At 46.0% G+C, this 17,633-nt stretch overlaps 1 protein-coding gene across 1 annotated transcript in view; it reads left to right on the top strand.

Annotated features, from left to right (window-relative positions):
- Nucleotides 1–17,633, top strand: part of HPCAL4 (hippocalcin like 4) — a 103,893-nt gene that overhangs the window by 64,004 nt on the left and 22,256 nt on the right. The window contains exon 3 of the mRNA XM_078680773.1: nucleotides 13,962–14,177. Coding sequence (XP_078536899.1) covers nucleotides 13,962–14,177 — 216 coding nt within the window. The remainder of the gene's footprint in view (nucleotides 1–13,961; nucleotides 14,178–17,633) is intronic.

Raw genomic sequence — 17,633 nt, 5'->3', positions numbered from 1 at the left:
TTTAGTATGATTTTAAGAAATACATCTTTGAGAATATATACATTGACATATGTGTGACCTCAAAACCATATTTTCTGAAAATAAATCAAATGGGAAGAAACAAACGACTAGATGATCTGTTTTATAGCAACACATTTCCTTTTGTCGCTGTCATGAAAGATTCATTGGACAACTATGCAATTGGCCTTAACTTCCAGGCTGGCAGCAGGTAGCTTTGAAATTTGTTTGAAGTCTTTCACCCGTCCCAATAATCACATTTACAGTGTAGCTTACGCTTTCACAGAGTGTTGCTTTCCAGAATAGTCCATATTTTACTTCATTGTGCGAGACTGTGACAGAACAACCACATGTACGTGATATTTTTAAGAAATGTGAATGTCCCGTGAGTGCGCACGATAACTGTATGCTAGGGTAACAATGAATGTGGTATTGATCAACTGCAATTTTATTTCAGGCATCGAAATTAGGGCTTTGCGGATTTTCTATATGCGGATATTCTTTCTTTGATTCTTCATTAGTCTCATTATGTTTGTAGGGATTCATTGTTTGTTTTATTACTACAGTCTTTCAGGAGTCCAGCATACTCCTTGTGAAAAGTTGCTGTCATTATAGTCTTTTGTCACCGAAATGTTGGCCCCGGGGCTTTAAGTGTGATGGAAAAAAGAGGGGATGTAGGAAATCTAAAAAAATTAACATGATATAAGAAACTAAAGAATAAGAGGAGTGACCCATGTAATTAAGGGGCGTCGCGTAAAACATGGAACGAAAATTCTTTGCTTCTCATACCATGCTTATGCAGTTAGTATTTTAGTGCCTCCTTGAGAAACTTCTCCTTTTGTATCCAGACATAGCACTTAATAACGGACATGAACCTAAAGCAATCCATGGGCTTGTCTATGCTTGTTACCAGTGTTAGATAAATGAATAACAAGGAACATTTTGTTGTGAACAGTTACAATAAAAAATCTTTCAATTCTGAAGAAATAAGGCTGTGAATTTAACATTACTAAGGTATATGAGGGAACACTGGGCTACGTAGTGTCTCCCCTTCATGCCACTTTCCCTTGTAGTCTCTTTTACACATTTAGGTCGTTTCTCTCCACATCTTTCTGAAATCCTACGTCTGCATATCTGACAACTCATCTCTCTTCTCTTCAGCATCCCCGTTTAACTCTCTGGCACATACTTCTTTTAGGGTGACGAGCCGACCTACGTTTGGCGGCAGGGTCCATGTTTTTCATCACCTGCCCTGGCAAATTTCACTAAATATAGCACCAGTCCTGATTTTCATGCAGGGTTGCCTTAAATCAGAGGGAGGCAAGTTTTCATGTGTCGCAGTGCAGAAAATGTTAGCAGCCTATTGCAGAAAGCAACTTGCTTAACAGAGATGGCATTCTTTTAAAAGTTGAATTTAATTCCCTCACAGTAGCATTGTTTGTGTTGTTGACCGCTGTCAGGTGAGTCATTGTATTCCCTTTAGTCAATGCAAAAATGTACTTGTACATCTCTGTTTGTTGAAAATCCATTTTTTGTGTTTCAAAATCTGGTCACCCTAATTCCATGCCTCTATTTCGCCTCACCATCCTCCCCCACACACCACACCCTTCACACACTGTCACACAGAATCACAATTACGCAACTGCCACACCTGACCAATACTGCAGAGAAGCCATGTATTGAATGCCTATGTATTCTGCAACCCTTCATGAATCACTGACAGGTAGGGTTGCCACCTTTTTCTTTTACTGGTTGCCATAGAAAAACACCGGCCAAGCTGGTAAAACCCAGCCGAGGTGGGAATCCTACTGACAGACACCGTGAGAAACCACATTGCTTTCAGCCTGAACTCCAGAGCCCTCTTTCCTGGGCCATTATAAACATCCACCCACATGCAGACCTCACCCAGACAGCTACAAGCGAATTTGAAGCACCCACTAAAAAAGAGTCATTCATGTGTTACATAAAAAAACTACAGAACCACAACATCCTGGAAAAAGAAAATACTCTTAAGATAATGGAAAAAGTAAAACTTGTGAAGTGTAAACAGCAACAATATCACTTATATTTTTCCTGTCATTGTCCAGAAATCTATGTTTGTTTTTCCTGTAAAGTTAAAGGCTTCAATATAGGACGGGGTCGGGATTTGTTACAACGTCTGTTCTTTCATTGCTGCCAGATCTGAGAACCCAGTGCTTAATTTGAACCAGTGATTGAAGGTGGGGTCCATCAACTCTGACTCTCTACTCCACTCGACTCCACAGCACTCTACTACACTCTTTGCCATTCTATGACACTACTCCATTCTACAATGCTCTACGCATCTCCCTCTGTGCCACTACATACCACTGTACGCCACTCTATTCTGTGACACACTTCTCCTCTACACTACTCCCCTCTATGACAATGTACTCTGCTTTACGCCACTTTACAACACTCTACTCCACTCTCTGCAACACCCTCTATGCCACTCCACTCTGCTCTACACCACTCCACAGCACTGCATGCCACTCCACTCTACGATACTCTACTCAACTCTGACACTGTACTCCACTCCACGACACTCAACTCTGCGCCCTTCCACTCTACGACACTCTACTCCCTCCACAACACTGTAATCTTCATGACACTCCACTTCAATCCTCTCCATGATACTCACCTCTACTGTACGCCGTTCCACGCCACTGTATGCCACTCCCTAACATTTCGCTCTACTCCATTTTATGACACTCCGCTCCACGCCACTCTCCTGTACTCCACTAACTTTTAGCCATGCTGAACAGCAGTCACTCTGGTGTACAACATTGCTAAAACATATTGGCAAAGATAATAGCTCTTGTATAGGCGAGATCTATTGACTTTGCCAATCAATGCTTGTTCCTTTAGGGAAAATGGGCTGCATTAAAAAAAAGATTGCTGTATTTAAAAGCAATCACCGACTTGGTGGTTTGCTGACCACCATCCCTGTGATCTTTGCGATTCTCAATGGGTCGCAAATTGAGACCTACCTCATTAAAATTCATGAGGTAGATCTATTTGCGACCCACTGGGAATCACAGAAAGTGTAAAACACACCTTCGTAAACAAGGTTAATGAGCATTATGTATTTTTACATCTTTCATCTTTTGTAGAGAAACTTGGGTAACCAACTTTGGTCTGAGGTACTTTATAAATTTACAACAAGCCTTTGATGAATTCTCCAGACTGATTGGAAATAATCTTAGGTAGGCAGTCTTTAGTTGCAGTAGTTTTATTAAGAAACTCTTTCCCATCAATAATAAATTTGGGAAGCTCTTTTATTAATTGGATATATGAGCCAGTCACAGGATATTTTGGATTAAGTAGTCTCAGTCATTTATTTTAAGTATGGAACCGAAATACCGCTTCTGTCTTGAGGATAAAGAGAAGGAAAATAAGGAAATATCTGATTCTGAGGGATACTGGTAAATGCAGATTCCTCGCGTGAGGAATCCCCTTCAGGCACTAGAGTGAATATGGAAAATTTGCAATAGCTCTCTCGTGCCTCCACATGGTGCCATGCCTTGGACTTGACTGGCACCTCCTGGATATGATGTCACAGCACCATGTATGGTGCTACCCTCAGCTCTTATGTCAGTTTATTTTTTTCCACGCTCTTCAGTGCAGATCGATGTGCTCTCCTTTCATGTTTGCAAAAGCTTTACGGTGCTATAGATTCTGCTTCCTGGCTGTTTCAGCATCTCTTGGTGTCTTTGATATTCCTGTGTCTTCTCCCAGGTCTCAGCCTTCCCGTTCCTTGTGTGGTTCAGGGATATATCTCTGTAGTCTCCGGTGGATGGCTGATGATGAAATTCAAAGGCCCGCACAGGACTGGGAGGGGGGTGTCAGACCTGGCCTTGCTTGGGATCCAACTCCTGAATTACTGTCAAGGATTTACCTCCTCCTCATCCAGGAAGTCTGTAGTTGATGCTGAATGAGCTCTGGGTCTTCAGTTGGCTGATATTTCTTTTCATGAGACTCTGTGCAAGGCTGCTTTGCCCATGATTGAAGTTAAACTTAATTATTGATGGCAGTCCTCCAGTCGGGTCGTCTTCTGATGCTTTGCTGCCCTTTCATGAGTAGCTGATGCTTTGCTGCCCTTTCCTGAGTCGCTGACAGAATCCGTTAAGTTTATTTGGAGCAGGCCGGCCTCTGCTCAGGATTAAAGGGACAAGTCACACAGAGCTCCTTAAACCCTTTCATCTTCATCAGTTCCACTGGATGTAGAGTGGAAGGGTATTGATGGGAAAGAAAAGTTTTCTCATCTGGTGCTTTGGCCCCTGCCCCTGTAATACCATGTGCCTCTAGGACTGTTACTCCCATGCTCTTTGGGAAAGGGTGCAGATGGTGTCTCTGCTCCTTCAAGATTATGTGAGCAGTTACTTTGCTGAGATGGTTTGAAACAGATTTAACACAGTGTATTTAAAGAGCAGATCCGTGAGCACCTGTGACACTCTGTGCTGGAGTGCTTGATTTGGTCCCTCAAGGCTATCTTTTGATGGATAATATATTTTTAGAGTGGAAATTGATTGGTCGCGGAGAAGCACAGAAGGAGGGCATATTCCTTCCCTTTGTAGATAGCTGACTTTTCCTAAGAGAGTTTGGGAGACTGTCTAGGCTGACTGATGGTTGTTCGGATGTTAGACCTTTTGCAAAATGCTCTTCTGTTCCTACATTCCCTAGTGTTAAAAGGGAGTGTTATGTCTTGGGGAACTTCTGGAATTGCTTTATGAGCCCATGTGGGCCCATGTGATGTGCTTTGCTCCTTTCTTTAAACTGGTTTAATGTCATCGAGTGTTGATGGTAATGTGCTCGTTGACATTGTTCGTGACTTTTTGGGACCTTTTACAAGTTCTGGAGGGACTTCCTGCCGCAGTCCAAGCCTCCTTGAAATGGCACACTGTGCTATGGGTAAGCTTGTTCTTTCCTGTCGGTTAGCCGTCAAGAGTATTGCCCTCTTGGGGGTTTCTGGACCTGGAAGTTCAGTTGTTCTTGTGAGATGACCTCTTTGACGTTCCCTTCTGGTAATGAGGATTGTGTGTTTCTGCCCTTGTTGAGGCCTACATCCAGCTCATTGCCACCTGTTATAGCTGATGTTGGACTTTTTATCGAGTCTTCTGCCAGACTGTGGTGAAAGGGTGCACCACACAGGTTTGATCTATGGCATGCTGCTTGCCCATTTTAAGCTTCCTATACACCCCCTGGTCTCTTGCATCATCTGGTCTCCAGGGCAAGTCTCTGACCTTCTTGATTTTCCTCTGCAAGGACCCTTGCCAGTTGTAGTTCTGGACTCTGGTGACATTATCTAGGTGTTTGCGGCCTCCTGTTCCCAAACCAGCAGGTGCTGTTAATGTGGTCATGATAGGGGCCACTGCCATTGTTCTTTGTTAATACCTTTTGACTTGGGAGCAGTTGACCTCTAATGTTTACCTCGCCTTGTGGACATATATGTTGGATCTTCAGAGTTCGATTTGCTTTTGTTGTGAGTTGCAGGATGGTCCCTGCTCAGTCAGCTGCTTCTCTTTTTCCATATGTTGTTGCCTTTTGCTTCAGAACAGGAGCTGACTTTGGACTACTTTGATGCTAGGGTACTTTGGTGTGTGGGTTGAAGATTTCCAATAAGAAGCACCTGTGCCCTACTGTCACTACTGCAGATGGTTATTTGTCACTGCTTTAAGTTTTGAAGCCCTGCTACTTTGCATTTGCTTGGTATCTATTGATGTTTCTGTCCTTCTAGCTGTTTTCTTGATTACGAACTTGCCAGGACGTTGACTATAGGGAGTCTTCTTGTCATCCTTATTCATGTCACAACTCAACACTTTTGGATGTGCCACAGAAGGTGTGGTTATCTTGATCATGCTCCTGATGATTGGTTTCATTGCACATGCTTTCAGACAGTGTCTACACATAATAATCTGGATGGTTCAGTTTTGGCACGCTCTTTTGTAGTTCTTCTCTTCCTTCATCTGGTGTAGTCCCTTATATTCTGTCCTGTACTGTCTCTGTTTCTGATTGTCCTTGGATAGTTGCTGCGCTGGCCATTAGTTTGTTTTTGGAGGTAGTGATCTTCTGTCAGTGATGAATTTGTCCTCCTATTTGCGCCCCTAGAGTCAGGATCATGATTTCTTACCATTTTTGAGTGATTTTCCTTTTCGTCACTTGTTGGAGTCACATATATAGTTCCCTAGTTAACTCGTTGGGTTTGATGGTATTGGGCATTGCTGTTGAGGCATTTTATAATTTCTTGCTCCACAGTACGGTTGTTGGCTAGTGCCCAGGGGTTTGAGAGTATATTTTATTTAGGTTAGGTTTCTGCCTTGATGTAGTGGTGCTGCTATTGGGCCTACTGCCAATCTGTCTCATCTCTGGTATGCCTTCAAGATGTGCTTCCTGTATGACTGTGACTATAGTAGGATAATTAGTGTATTGGCAATGGTGGCTAGTTTTTGCCTGCTCGGACCCTTCTCCAAGGAGTACTGCTTGGTATCGATTTCTTTGATCTGTAGGCAGAAGAATTCATTACTGTCATTCGGTAGCGACCTTCTCATAGAATATGTGGGTGTAGACACGTGCTCATGCCTAATCCTACCTTATCGCATTACAACTTGTTTTTCATTGAAGATATTTCGAGGCCTGGGACGTTGTGTTACCCTCCCTTAGTCCACAAACGTGCATGGGCACCACCTACATCAAAGATGTTTTTTTTCCGCCATCTGGTTTGGACATCAACAACTACTCATAAAGACCAATGCCATCCTCACTGCTTTTTTGTGCGTAATCACTCTACTCCTCGAATCCGACAATTTGGACAACAATCATAGTGTGAACAGCACATATCTGATGGTTACCCCAACTAGAACACTTCTCTACCGCCAGTGACTGCAACTGCTTCACCTTCATGTCCTGGCACTTCTGCTGTCCTTTTTGCTATGGTCCACAGAGCTTGCCCCAGAGAATGTATACTGGAAGAGGATGATGGAACATACACCCTTCCAAATTTGTCCAAGGTGCAACGCAAAATATACTTGGGTGGACGATATGGCTTTGCAACCTTTGCCTATCTCCTGACCATAACGAGTCCCCCCCTCCATGAAGGCTGCCTCGCCTGCTGTAGCGAGAAGACCTTAAGGTACTGAAGGGAACTGCATTGGACATACTCCAAAATGCAGCAGCAGTCATCCTCAGAGACCCCAACACTTTCAGTGAGCAACAGCCCCTCAGCTTCAAGAAGAAAGAGGTGGGTTCCTTGGGGATACTTGCGGCCATCCGACACCTGGTCCTCTTATGGTTCCCTTGAGTGCTTCTGAGGCAGAATACCAAGGCTGGTTGTCGCCGCATCAAAACCGGCAGGGCTCCTACACCACGGGGAGTGAGTACTACTCAAGCTCAGCAAAGCCAGGAGACAAAACCCTGCTCCGTTAAGTACCACCAGGCCATGCAGAACTGCCACTGGAGTTGAATGTCTGGCCTCTAGCAAGATAGAAAAACTCCCAGCCCTTGGCCCACCACCACCCTTGGGCTCCAGTCAGTTCTGAGAGAAGGCTTCAACTTCAAGCTCACTTCTAGTGAACGGTGTTGAGTCACAACAATCGTCTGCCCGATCTAGAATGAAGGCTGATGACGCTTCCCTTTCAGAACTAAAATTGATGCTGAGAGGGCTTCTAAGCACTAAGTTGATGCAGAGAGACATTGGATAAGAGAAATCTGAGGCTCCTTTCCTGAAAAAGACAGTCCGAGGAGCTCAAACCCAGGCAAAAATGGCCCTTCATTCGCCCAGAAACTAGCAAGATCACCACTAAGCCACCCCCAGTCAGAAACACTGCTCCCCGATCCTAAGGAACAGCGGATAACCTTGGAGGAGGAGCCCACCTTCAATGTACCACGATGTCTGATGACCAAGAAGAACAAGGACAAGGCTACAAGTCTTCCATCCCAACCTCCCAAACTCAGGCAGTCACCTCCACCACAACCATCACTTCCCCTTTCACCTCTTCCACCACCACCATGCCCAATACTCAGTTCCCCTTCCGCCACCACCAGAATCTCCTAACCTGTCAGGGCACTCCTACTCAGATCCAGGCAGAGAAAGACCCTTATGGCCCCCTCTTGGGACAGAGGTGACGATCTCTGGGATGAGTATAGTGTCACCACTGCAGATTACCATCCTCTGGAGCCTTACCCAGCTAAGCCATTCCCACCACATGATATCACATGTATCATGCTATGATTCAGAGGGCGATACCCCAACCTAAAGTCAACATATGTGTCCTACAGGAACCGGACAACCTTTTACTGGAGACCCTCTCCACGACTTAACATTCAGTTTCTTTCCATGCATGCATCCCATACATGTATGTTAAAGTCAGCCACAGACAATTTCAGGGATCCTTTCCAAGGACAAGGTGTTCACAACACAGGGGCAGAGAAGAAGTTCAAACCTTCTCTCAGTGACCCACTCTACATCCTTGGCCGGGTGCCCCCAGACTCCACAGTGAAGAATCAGGCCTCAAATCAAGCCACGAGTCAAATAAAGCCCTGGTCAAGGAGAGCTTGCGCCTCAACATCACCGTCTGACATGTGACTGTGGAGCAACTATCCAGTGGTGTATTACCAATTTAGTTAGCTTACTGTTGTAGTACAATGGTTTTCATTGGGAGGAGATGAAGAACCTGGGGCAGTACCACCCTGTAACCTACAGGAAAAGGTGGGAAGAACTAGTGACTGAGGGAAAGATCATCTACATCAATATCCGATATGTACTTGATGCTGCCAATTCTGCTACTTGTAATGGAGCATCCTACTCCACTGCCATGCATTGCGGAGTTCAGGCTGGAGGTACAACAAACTTCCTCAACCTCCCACTCAATGGGGAACATTGTTTTGGGCCCTAAGTTGTTCAGATTCTGGAAAAGGATACCAAAATGACACTGCAATTGCCAGGTTCGGGACTGCACTGCAGTCCGCAACTCCCAGGGGCACCTTTTGTAGGCAACAACCCAGGGGCAGGACTAAGACCACCCCCAGGACAAGCACACTTCTACCAGTGCCCACAGCTAGCCTTTCACAAATCTCAAGCAGGCAGAGTATACAGCAGAGGTGGCTGCCAAGCTAACAAGGGAAAGGCTTGAGATGGCTATTGCACTCCCAAGCACGAACTCACCCACTTCTCCTCTCCACAGTCATACAACACCTGGCAGGGGCAGAGTAAACAATGTCCTCCCTCGCTGGGAGGAAATCACCTCAGACCAATGTGTTATAACAATATTTCAGAGGAGCTACTGCTTAAAATTTCACAACACCCCCTCACCCTAAATACAACCTCCACCACATCCTCATCTAAGACAATCTTGCCATCCTAGAGGAAGAGGTACAAGTGCCTCATCAAAACAGCGTATGGCTGATCAAGAGCAGCGCAGCAGGCAGCAATGCTTAACACACACTCAAACAACTGTAACCATGCCTTCACTACTTAGAGTTAAACATAAATACAAAGGAGTCCACCTCCAAACCCAACAGATGCGGCCCTTTCTGGGATTGGTGCTAAACGCTTTCACAGGGAAAGCAAATGCAAACTAGCAGACGATAATGGCATTAGAGCAGCTGCTGCCTCTTTTTTAGTCCATTTGTCACATTACTGTAAGAAATGCAAACAAGTGTTTGCACATGATGGCATCCTGCGTAGCAATTATGGCACACGCTGGGCAACACATGCGCCTACTCCTACAGTGTCTTGCAAGCAGTGGTCACAAACAGGGGGACATTGGGAAGATCTAGTGTTGATAAAAGCCAGCATGCAGCGTCCTGTTCATTGCTGGAATAGCAACAAACTGTTGCTGGGCTGGTCTTTCTTAGACCCACACCGACGCATCACTCACTCAGTGGGGCACACATTTAGGCAACATGGTACCTGGAACCCTCAGCAAAAGGGTTGACACATCAACTACCTGGAGCTGATGACCGCCTGCCTAGCACTCAAATCCTTCTACAAATGTATTCAGAGCAAAGTAGTCCTCATAAAACTGACCCCATTATGGCCATGTATTACATACAGAAGGAAGGGGGCACTCCCTCCACGTGCTTAGGTGCAGGAAATCTGATACTGGGAAAGCTGCAACAATATCAACCTGTCAGTAGAACACCTGCTGGGAGTGAACAATGACTTTGCAGACCTTTTAAGCTTGATGCATCAACAAGACAGCAAGTGGGAACCTGCACGTTCTGCCCAGGTATTTCCAACAATGGGGAACCTCAGCCACTAACTTCTATGCCAGACCATAAAATGTAAAATACCTAAACCTCACCTTCAGGCACCCCCACCCACAGTCCATAAGCATTGCACTATGGATGATCTGGTTAGGGAATTTTCTTTCTGCTTCTCCTCCTCTCCCATTCATCCTATACATGGTTACGAAGAAGAGGCAAGTGTCTATGACCCTCATCCTCTTGACCCACCTTGGGTAAGGCAGCTCTAGTACTCAACGTTCCTGGAGATGTCCATGACGTTCCACAAAATCTACCAATCAGGCAAAAACATCACACACAAGAGCACAGCCAAATCAGGCATCCAGATCCGAAACAGCTCAGCCTAGCTATCTGGCACCTGAGGTCTTAGAGTTTGGCTACCTACACCTCCCTAATGTGTGTATGACCATACTGCATAAGGCACGCTGGCACACTACATGTGCATATATAGCAGCCAAGTGGAAGAGACTTGTGAACTAATGCATCTTGAAGCAACTAGACCCCTTCAAAGTTACAGTTACAGACATCATCTTTTACCTTTTACACCTTCAGAAGGCAGGTATTGCATATACCTCAAATGTCTCCACTTAGTCGCTGTTGTGGCATACATGCAGAAAAGGCAACACTCATCTTGTTTTAAAATCTCCACTGTTAAGGCATTCATGGAGGAACTTCAGAGGGAATACCTCCAGGAACACCGGCTGCTTTGTTGTGGAAGCTTAATATAGTTCTCATAAGGCTTATGGGTCAACCTTTCGGACTCTTGCAGCCCATAGGTTCTTTCATGGAAGGTGTATTTTCTAGTAGCCATAACCTTGTTCGGTTGTAACAGTGAATTAAAAGTCCTCACCATTCAAGAACCATTCATTCAGGTGCAAAAAGAAAAGGTAGTCCATAGATATAATCCAAAGTTCTTACCAAGGTAGTCTCACCTTTCCATTAACCAGACTACTGAGCTGTCCATATTTTTACCACAACCTGATCCAGAAACTGAAAAGGCGTTGTACACCTTAGACATCAAAAGACCACTCATGTTCTATATTAACTAGGGCTAAGGGCCCAATTTATATTTAAGATGTATGAGATCCTCCTCCAGGGTGCTGAAGTATTTTAGTCTGTCACCCTGGCAGAGGCTCCAAAATTTAGAAATGTTGATTGAGTCAACCGACATTTGTAGCATTTATAAGAACCAGCATCAAAGCTGTTTCTGTGAATGCGTTGTAACTTTGACACATGGCTTTGTCAAACACAACAAAGCAGTACGGTAAATTTACAAAGTTTTCTATATCCAAAAACAAAACCCCAAAGTGGGATTTCGTTTTTGAAAATAAAAAAAAATAATGCCTCCCTTGTCATGGGAGTCATCTTGTAAGGCGAGTTGGCATTTTTATGTTTTTACTGCCTTACCGCAAAGGTTTTCATGGTGGTGTTGTTACTGCCCCTTACCGCAAAGGTTTTCATGGTGGTGTTGGCCAGTAAAAAACGACCACAAGCCAACCCATCTACATAAGGCCGGGGCAGTTAGCCAATTCTCCGACGACCCTTACTCAGTCAGGCTATCAGAGAGGTTTTGCCGCAGTGGAGAGGGAGTAGTTTCCGCCTTTGCCAAACTATGGTGTGCCTACTTTTAAATTTGCCGGGCGGACCTTTATATTTCCAGTTAGGATACTTCATTGCCATTGCGATGGAGTACCATTTCTGCCAAGATTTAAATCAGGCCCTAGGTCCTTCTTCAAAACTACCCTGCTCTTTGCAGCTTTTTCTAAATCTCACAAAGCTCACCCCATTTTCAAAGGTGGTAATTCAAGGTGGATTGTCAAGGGCACCCAAACTTGCTATGCAAAAGCTAAATATGTACTCACTGTATTTCCTAGAGCACACTCTATACGCAATTACTGACAGGTGCCTACTCCAAGAAGAAGGCTATCCTCACTTAACCACTGAGTGAAGATATAGACTATGAGAAAGTAGACCCACATAGTAAAAGAGAATACATTGAAGAGTAGGTACTCGCCAATGGCAGCACCTACATGCTTTCACTCAAATTGCCATTGCGTTAATGTTCAGCTAAAAACCTCAATTTTGGAAACTCCTTTGTAGTTCTCAGGCAGGTTACTTTCAACCGCGAACATCGAACGCCATGAGGAATGATCCCGGTCTGTTTCGGAGATTTACTCGGCACGAATGAGCCAGCGTATAGCAGGAAACCCTTTGTTGCCGTTGAGGCTTCTGAAACCTTGAGAGAATTCGACTGTGAAGTAGCGGTTGGGAAGCTCTGTTGACCGTGGAACATCGGTGCTTGCAGCATCACTGCCTGCCAGATGAACTAAAGAATACAAATTCGACACGTCAAGAGAAGATAATTGTATATGTTTAATGATCATTTCTTTTCCCCTGAAGAAGGGTCGCTTGCAGACCCGAAATGCATTGGGCTCTCACAGGATGATGAGAATGCAAACATTTGTGATTTGTTATCCCATCAATTTGTTTGAAATTAATTTGCATATGTACAATTCTGCACATAAAAAATCTTTTTGGATTACCAAGAAGGAGCATTTATGTTTACTATGTCAGAACTAATCGTTTATCATTTATGATTGGGATACAAAAATGTTTAACATTTTGAAACTTTAGGGACTAAGTTGAGCTTCTCACAGATCAGGGTGTTCCCAGATCTCGTCAGTGCATACACAGTAAGGGGCTTGGGCAGTCCCCTAGTGAGGCAGCTCACTCACTTAGACAAAAGCATAGAAGATTGTTATAATAAGGTTAAAGGATTGGTGTGCAGTTCTACACATACAGAGCAGGCTGAAAAGTCAAACATATGGAGTAAATTGATGGGAAAATGTGCATCAGCAATCATGTACCCACACTATAAGGGGCAACATATGTACCCACAATGTCTTTAGCAATGTACTGCGGGGTCCGTGCTGTGTGTACCAGATATTTCAGAAGAGGGTCAAAACATTCACCACCCACAACCCCTTACATTTAGGTTCAACTCATTCCATCTGAAATCTGAATAGTAGTGTGCTCTTGAGGAGGTAGCACTCTGTGGCATGGGGGTTTTCTTACTTTATCCTCATCCTAGCATGAACTGCCAAGTAGTGGGAAGGCCACTACAGAGTTCCAACTTGCTGCTGTCAGTTAATGCACTTCCAAAAAAGGGATCTCTGCTCCAGAAGATCCAGAGCCAGGAATCATTTGTGGTGCACTAGATGGGCTTGGGAAACAGTGACCTGTTCAGAAAGAAGCAAGCCAACGCATGAGGGGAGACTATTGATCACTGTGAAGAGTCACTGTGCCAGGGTGCTTACAATCCTCCGTCTGATGTCTACTCTTTCTTTTGTCTGTCTTCTCATCTGCAGTCTCACTTTCTCCCCCACTTTGCACTCACACGTTCATGCCTGTCCTTTCCTTTCCAAACCACCTGAGATCTGCTCTCTCTCACTCATTCACTCTCTACCCCTCACATGCACTTGTACATTCAGTTTCCATACTAGCTCTTTGCCACTCATTTACACTTTTGTACTCGTTCTCCTCAACGCACTCACTCACTCTTGTGCACTTGCACTGTCATGGTGAGTCTTCATAATCACTATCACCCTCACTCCACTTCACATACAACCTGACAGTCACTCTTCCACCTCATAACACACTCTCACACATCTAATTTCTCTTGCTTTTCCGTTTGTGTCTTGCAGTTTTTCCCGTATGGTGACGCATCGAAGTTTGCACAGCACGCCTTCCGGACATTCGACAAGAACGGAGACGGCACCATAGACTTCCGGGAGTTCATCTGCGCACTATCCGTCACTTCCAGAGGCAGCTTCGAGCAAAAGCTGAACTGGGCTTTTGAGATGTATGACCTTGATGGAGACGGGAAGATTACCCGACTGGAGATGTTGGAGATCATCGAGGTACAGAGGCCACACCCTACTTACCCTGTTCCTTTAACTCCTTTGTCCCCATCCTGTTCCTGGCAGCGTGGGCTATTCGACAGGTCTAGGGAATGTCAGTCACAACACCAAGAGGTTAGAGTCATCACTTCCTACCCTGCGGCTGCTTGGATTTATAGCAGGTACATTCACAGCAGTGTAACCATTAGCATATTTGGTTACTACTACTTAATTCCAAGATTAAAACAACCCACCCAGTTCACTAATAATTGTGAAACTAGCCGGTCCATTGATGCCACGTGTCTGAAATGACAGAGTATATCACTGATGCTCCTGTGTGAAGTTAGTCTGAGCTTACTCAGTTACATCTTGCATTTAGTGACTGAGTATCTCACTGCTACCCCAGTGTACATTGGAAAAGAGGGGGCAGCACCATTGGCGTATCGAAACTTGAGAGGTCCTCCCTGCAAGGCACATGGAGGGGCCCCCTCCGAGGTCAATCAGGAGCTCTGCAGCCAGAGTGCTGTGCTGCAGGGGCCCCCTGGAGCTTGAGGCCCCACGCAACGCAGGGGCTGTGGGGGCCTGGGCTACGCCCCTGGAGAGCACAGACCACTGACAACTGGGTTGTGTGAAAAAGGCCGCTTTATTGAGACATGTGCACACTACAACATAACCTGGGCCTTTGCCTTACAAAACTATATCCTCACTATACATCATTACTCACCTAAGATCAACACTCTCCACCCCTAACAGATCCCTCCCCCCGATGACCTCTTCAAACTTGAATAACATATGTGCATCAGAGCTGCTCAACTGAAAGTGGGACCTTTAAAAAACGTTCCCCTTTTCCTACCTCAACTACCCTTTTAACCTCATTGAACTTCCTACCTAACGTTTTAACTTCCTATGTCATCCAGGCATGAACTTCCTACCCTTCAGCCTGAACTGCCACTGATAAACAATAAACTTGTGTAAATCCTGGCAACCTCTCAGCCCACCGCCACCCAGGTCCAGGGACTACACACCTGGTCCTGCCCCCGCCCCGTCTTACCTAAACAGAAGTGAGTCCCTTCCTCAGGGCCCCTTACTCAACCCCCAACACCTTGGCTAGTGCTAACTTCAACTGAAGAAGGTAGAGCTCCATCCCCATAAAAGACTGGTGAACTTCGTCCCCTCTAAAAAACACCACATCCTTAAATATAAAGTCTGAATGCTGTATCCTGCCAACACCGTTATCCCTGCAAAACGTCCTCCTTTCCTTGTTCAGTTTCCTCCTGGCTTTTTCGATGGCTGGTGGGTTAATATCCCCCTCCACACTCTCCTGGGAATTAACTCTGTCCACATTGTGTGGCAGCCTACCCATAACTTACCAGCCTGCTTAAGGCCCCATTTCATCTCCTTAATTAAGGCCAAACCCTTTTGAGTCACCAAATCATTTCCCCCCAAATGAATGATAAGAACATTCGGACATTTCCCTCCCCCTTTGAGCTTGTTGAAGCATGGTATCAATTCCTTCCATCACATTTACCATTTTCCTTTCCACAAGATAGAGTATACGTCCTTATTGAAACCCAGGTTGTGACTGTGAAAGCTCGCACTAGCGTGTCGCTCCTCCTGTTTTACAAACGAGTGGCCCACGATCCAGACCATCATTCCGGCCTCCAAAGGACTGGCAATCACACCTGCAAAAGAATAAAGATGACAACCTGTCCATTACATCCCTTCATCACCCTCCCCCTGATATATGCCAGAACGCAACCCGATTTCCAGCTCCCCATTTCTCTTATTCTATTAGGCCCCCAACCCCGTCTGCTAGCTGCGCCAATCCTGCAGGAATGAGTCCCAAACTGGCTGGCGTCCAAACCTAATAGTGTTAACGCCTTATGTAGGATAGATAACAATTGGAAAGCTATTACGGGTTTCCCATCTCCGTGTATGAAAACTCTGCCCGAGCGAACCGCCCACCTCTAACTCTCTCTACGCAGCACCTTGTGCAAACGAGTGACACCGGGTAAGCCTTCAAGAACAGCAGTGTCTTCCCCACTGCTCTCTGATCAGTCTTGGACTTGTATAACCATACCTGCACCCCTTTGTCTTGTAAACACACCTCCTCCCAGAAGAGCCCCCTGCTACTCTTCCCCCCAGTAGTTCTGAAACCCGAAATGCTCCAAAAAATAGCCAGGACATGATGGTCAAAAACAACCCTGTCTCCTGGTCCCCAGTGCACACACTTGGAAGGCACTGAATCACGTGCCTCAAAATATCCAACATCATAGGCCTCTGCTTAGTCCCTGCAGGGCCTGTCTCTCTTGCCCAACCCATCAGGATTCTTTTCCCCAACTCTCCGCAGATGGGGGGGGGTACACCCACCACAGTTTGCCCATAAAAGCGATGTCCGCCAGTTTCCCTGGAATCCATGTTGAAATCCTGCAGCCTTTTCCCCCGCAGGGAATCACAACACGGTCGTTACAACGACCGCGTTGTGATTCCGCATACCATTACTCCATTAAAATTACTCCGCAAGTCGGAACAACGACTTGCGCAGGGGGGGCGCTGGATGTTGGAATAGTATAATTTACTATTCCAACTCCAGTCTGTGAGGACACTAGGGAAGGTGTTGGATTTTGAATCCAACACCCCCCCCCTTCGCAAGTCGTTGTTCCGACTTGCGGAGTAATGGTATGCAGAATCACAACGTAACAACCGCATTGTGATTCCATGCGGGGAAATAGTTTCGGCGTAAATGTTGTTTACCGTTTCCCTGAAATCGTCCCCCTGGACTGTCCTCTTTCAATAAGGCCCAGTATGAATTGGAAAACGTCTTTTACTCTGTCCCATTCGTTCGCCTCTTCTGAGCCCCATTCTTCGGGAACTCCCCCCAGGCCTGTAGGTAATGACGCTCCCCTGCCCCCTGATGCACAATATACCCTGCTTGGGGACTTCACAACCAGCTGACGGCCTGGAGACTCCGTCCCGAGCCAAAACCCCCCTTCCCTCTCCTCCCAGTTCTTCCCCATTGCTCCATTCCAAAGAATCCAGTCCCCCTCCTTGCCTAGCGAGACCCCTCAGCCCAACAGCCCTGGATCTGAACTGCCCTGTGCCCTCCCTGGTGTCCCCCTTTTGAAACCCTTATGCAGCCCCTGTCTAGCTCCCAAGAGGGCTCTCTCCAGCCATGAGTCCCCTCCTAGGCCGCTCCCTGCCCTCCGCCCCCCCCGCTGGCGACTCTCCCTCAATTCTCCTCCAAGCATTGCTCATAGACCTTCCTGAAATCCACCTCAGGCTAAGGGGCCTCGCGGGCCCTCACTGCCCTGAGGTGGCTTATTTTCTCCTCCAACCCCTCCCCCCAACAAACCCTTGCTCTTCCCTGCTCATAACCCCTCCCTCCCAGCTCCAGGAATCAGACGGGCCCGTGGGCTCCTTAACTGCAGCCCCGCCCTTATTTCCTCCACGAGAGGCCTCGCCAGATATTGGCGAGGC

This window comes from Lissotriton helveticus, chromosome 3_1 (assembly GCF_964261635.1).
Source record: "Lissotriton helveticus chromosome 3_1, aLisHel1.1, whole genome shotgun sequence".
Taxonomy (NCBI): domain Eukaryota; kingdom Metazoa; phylum Chordata; class Amphibia; order Caudata; family Salamandridae; genus Lissotriton; species Lissotriton helveticus.
The sequence above is the reverse complement of the archived record's forward strand: the minus strand, read 5'-3'. Positions and strand labels throughout refer to the sequence as shown.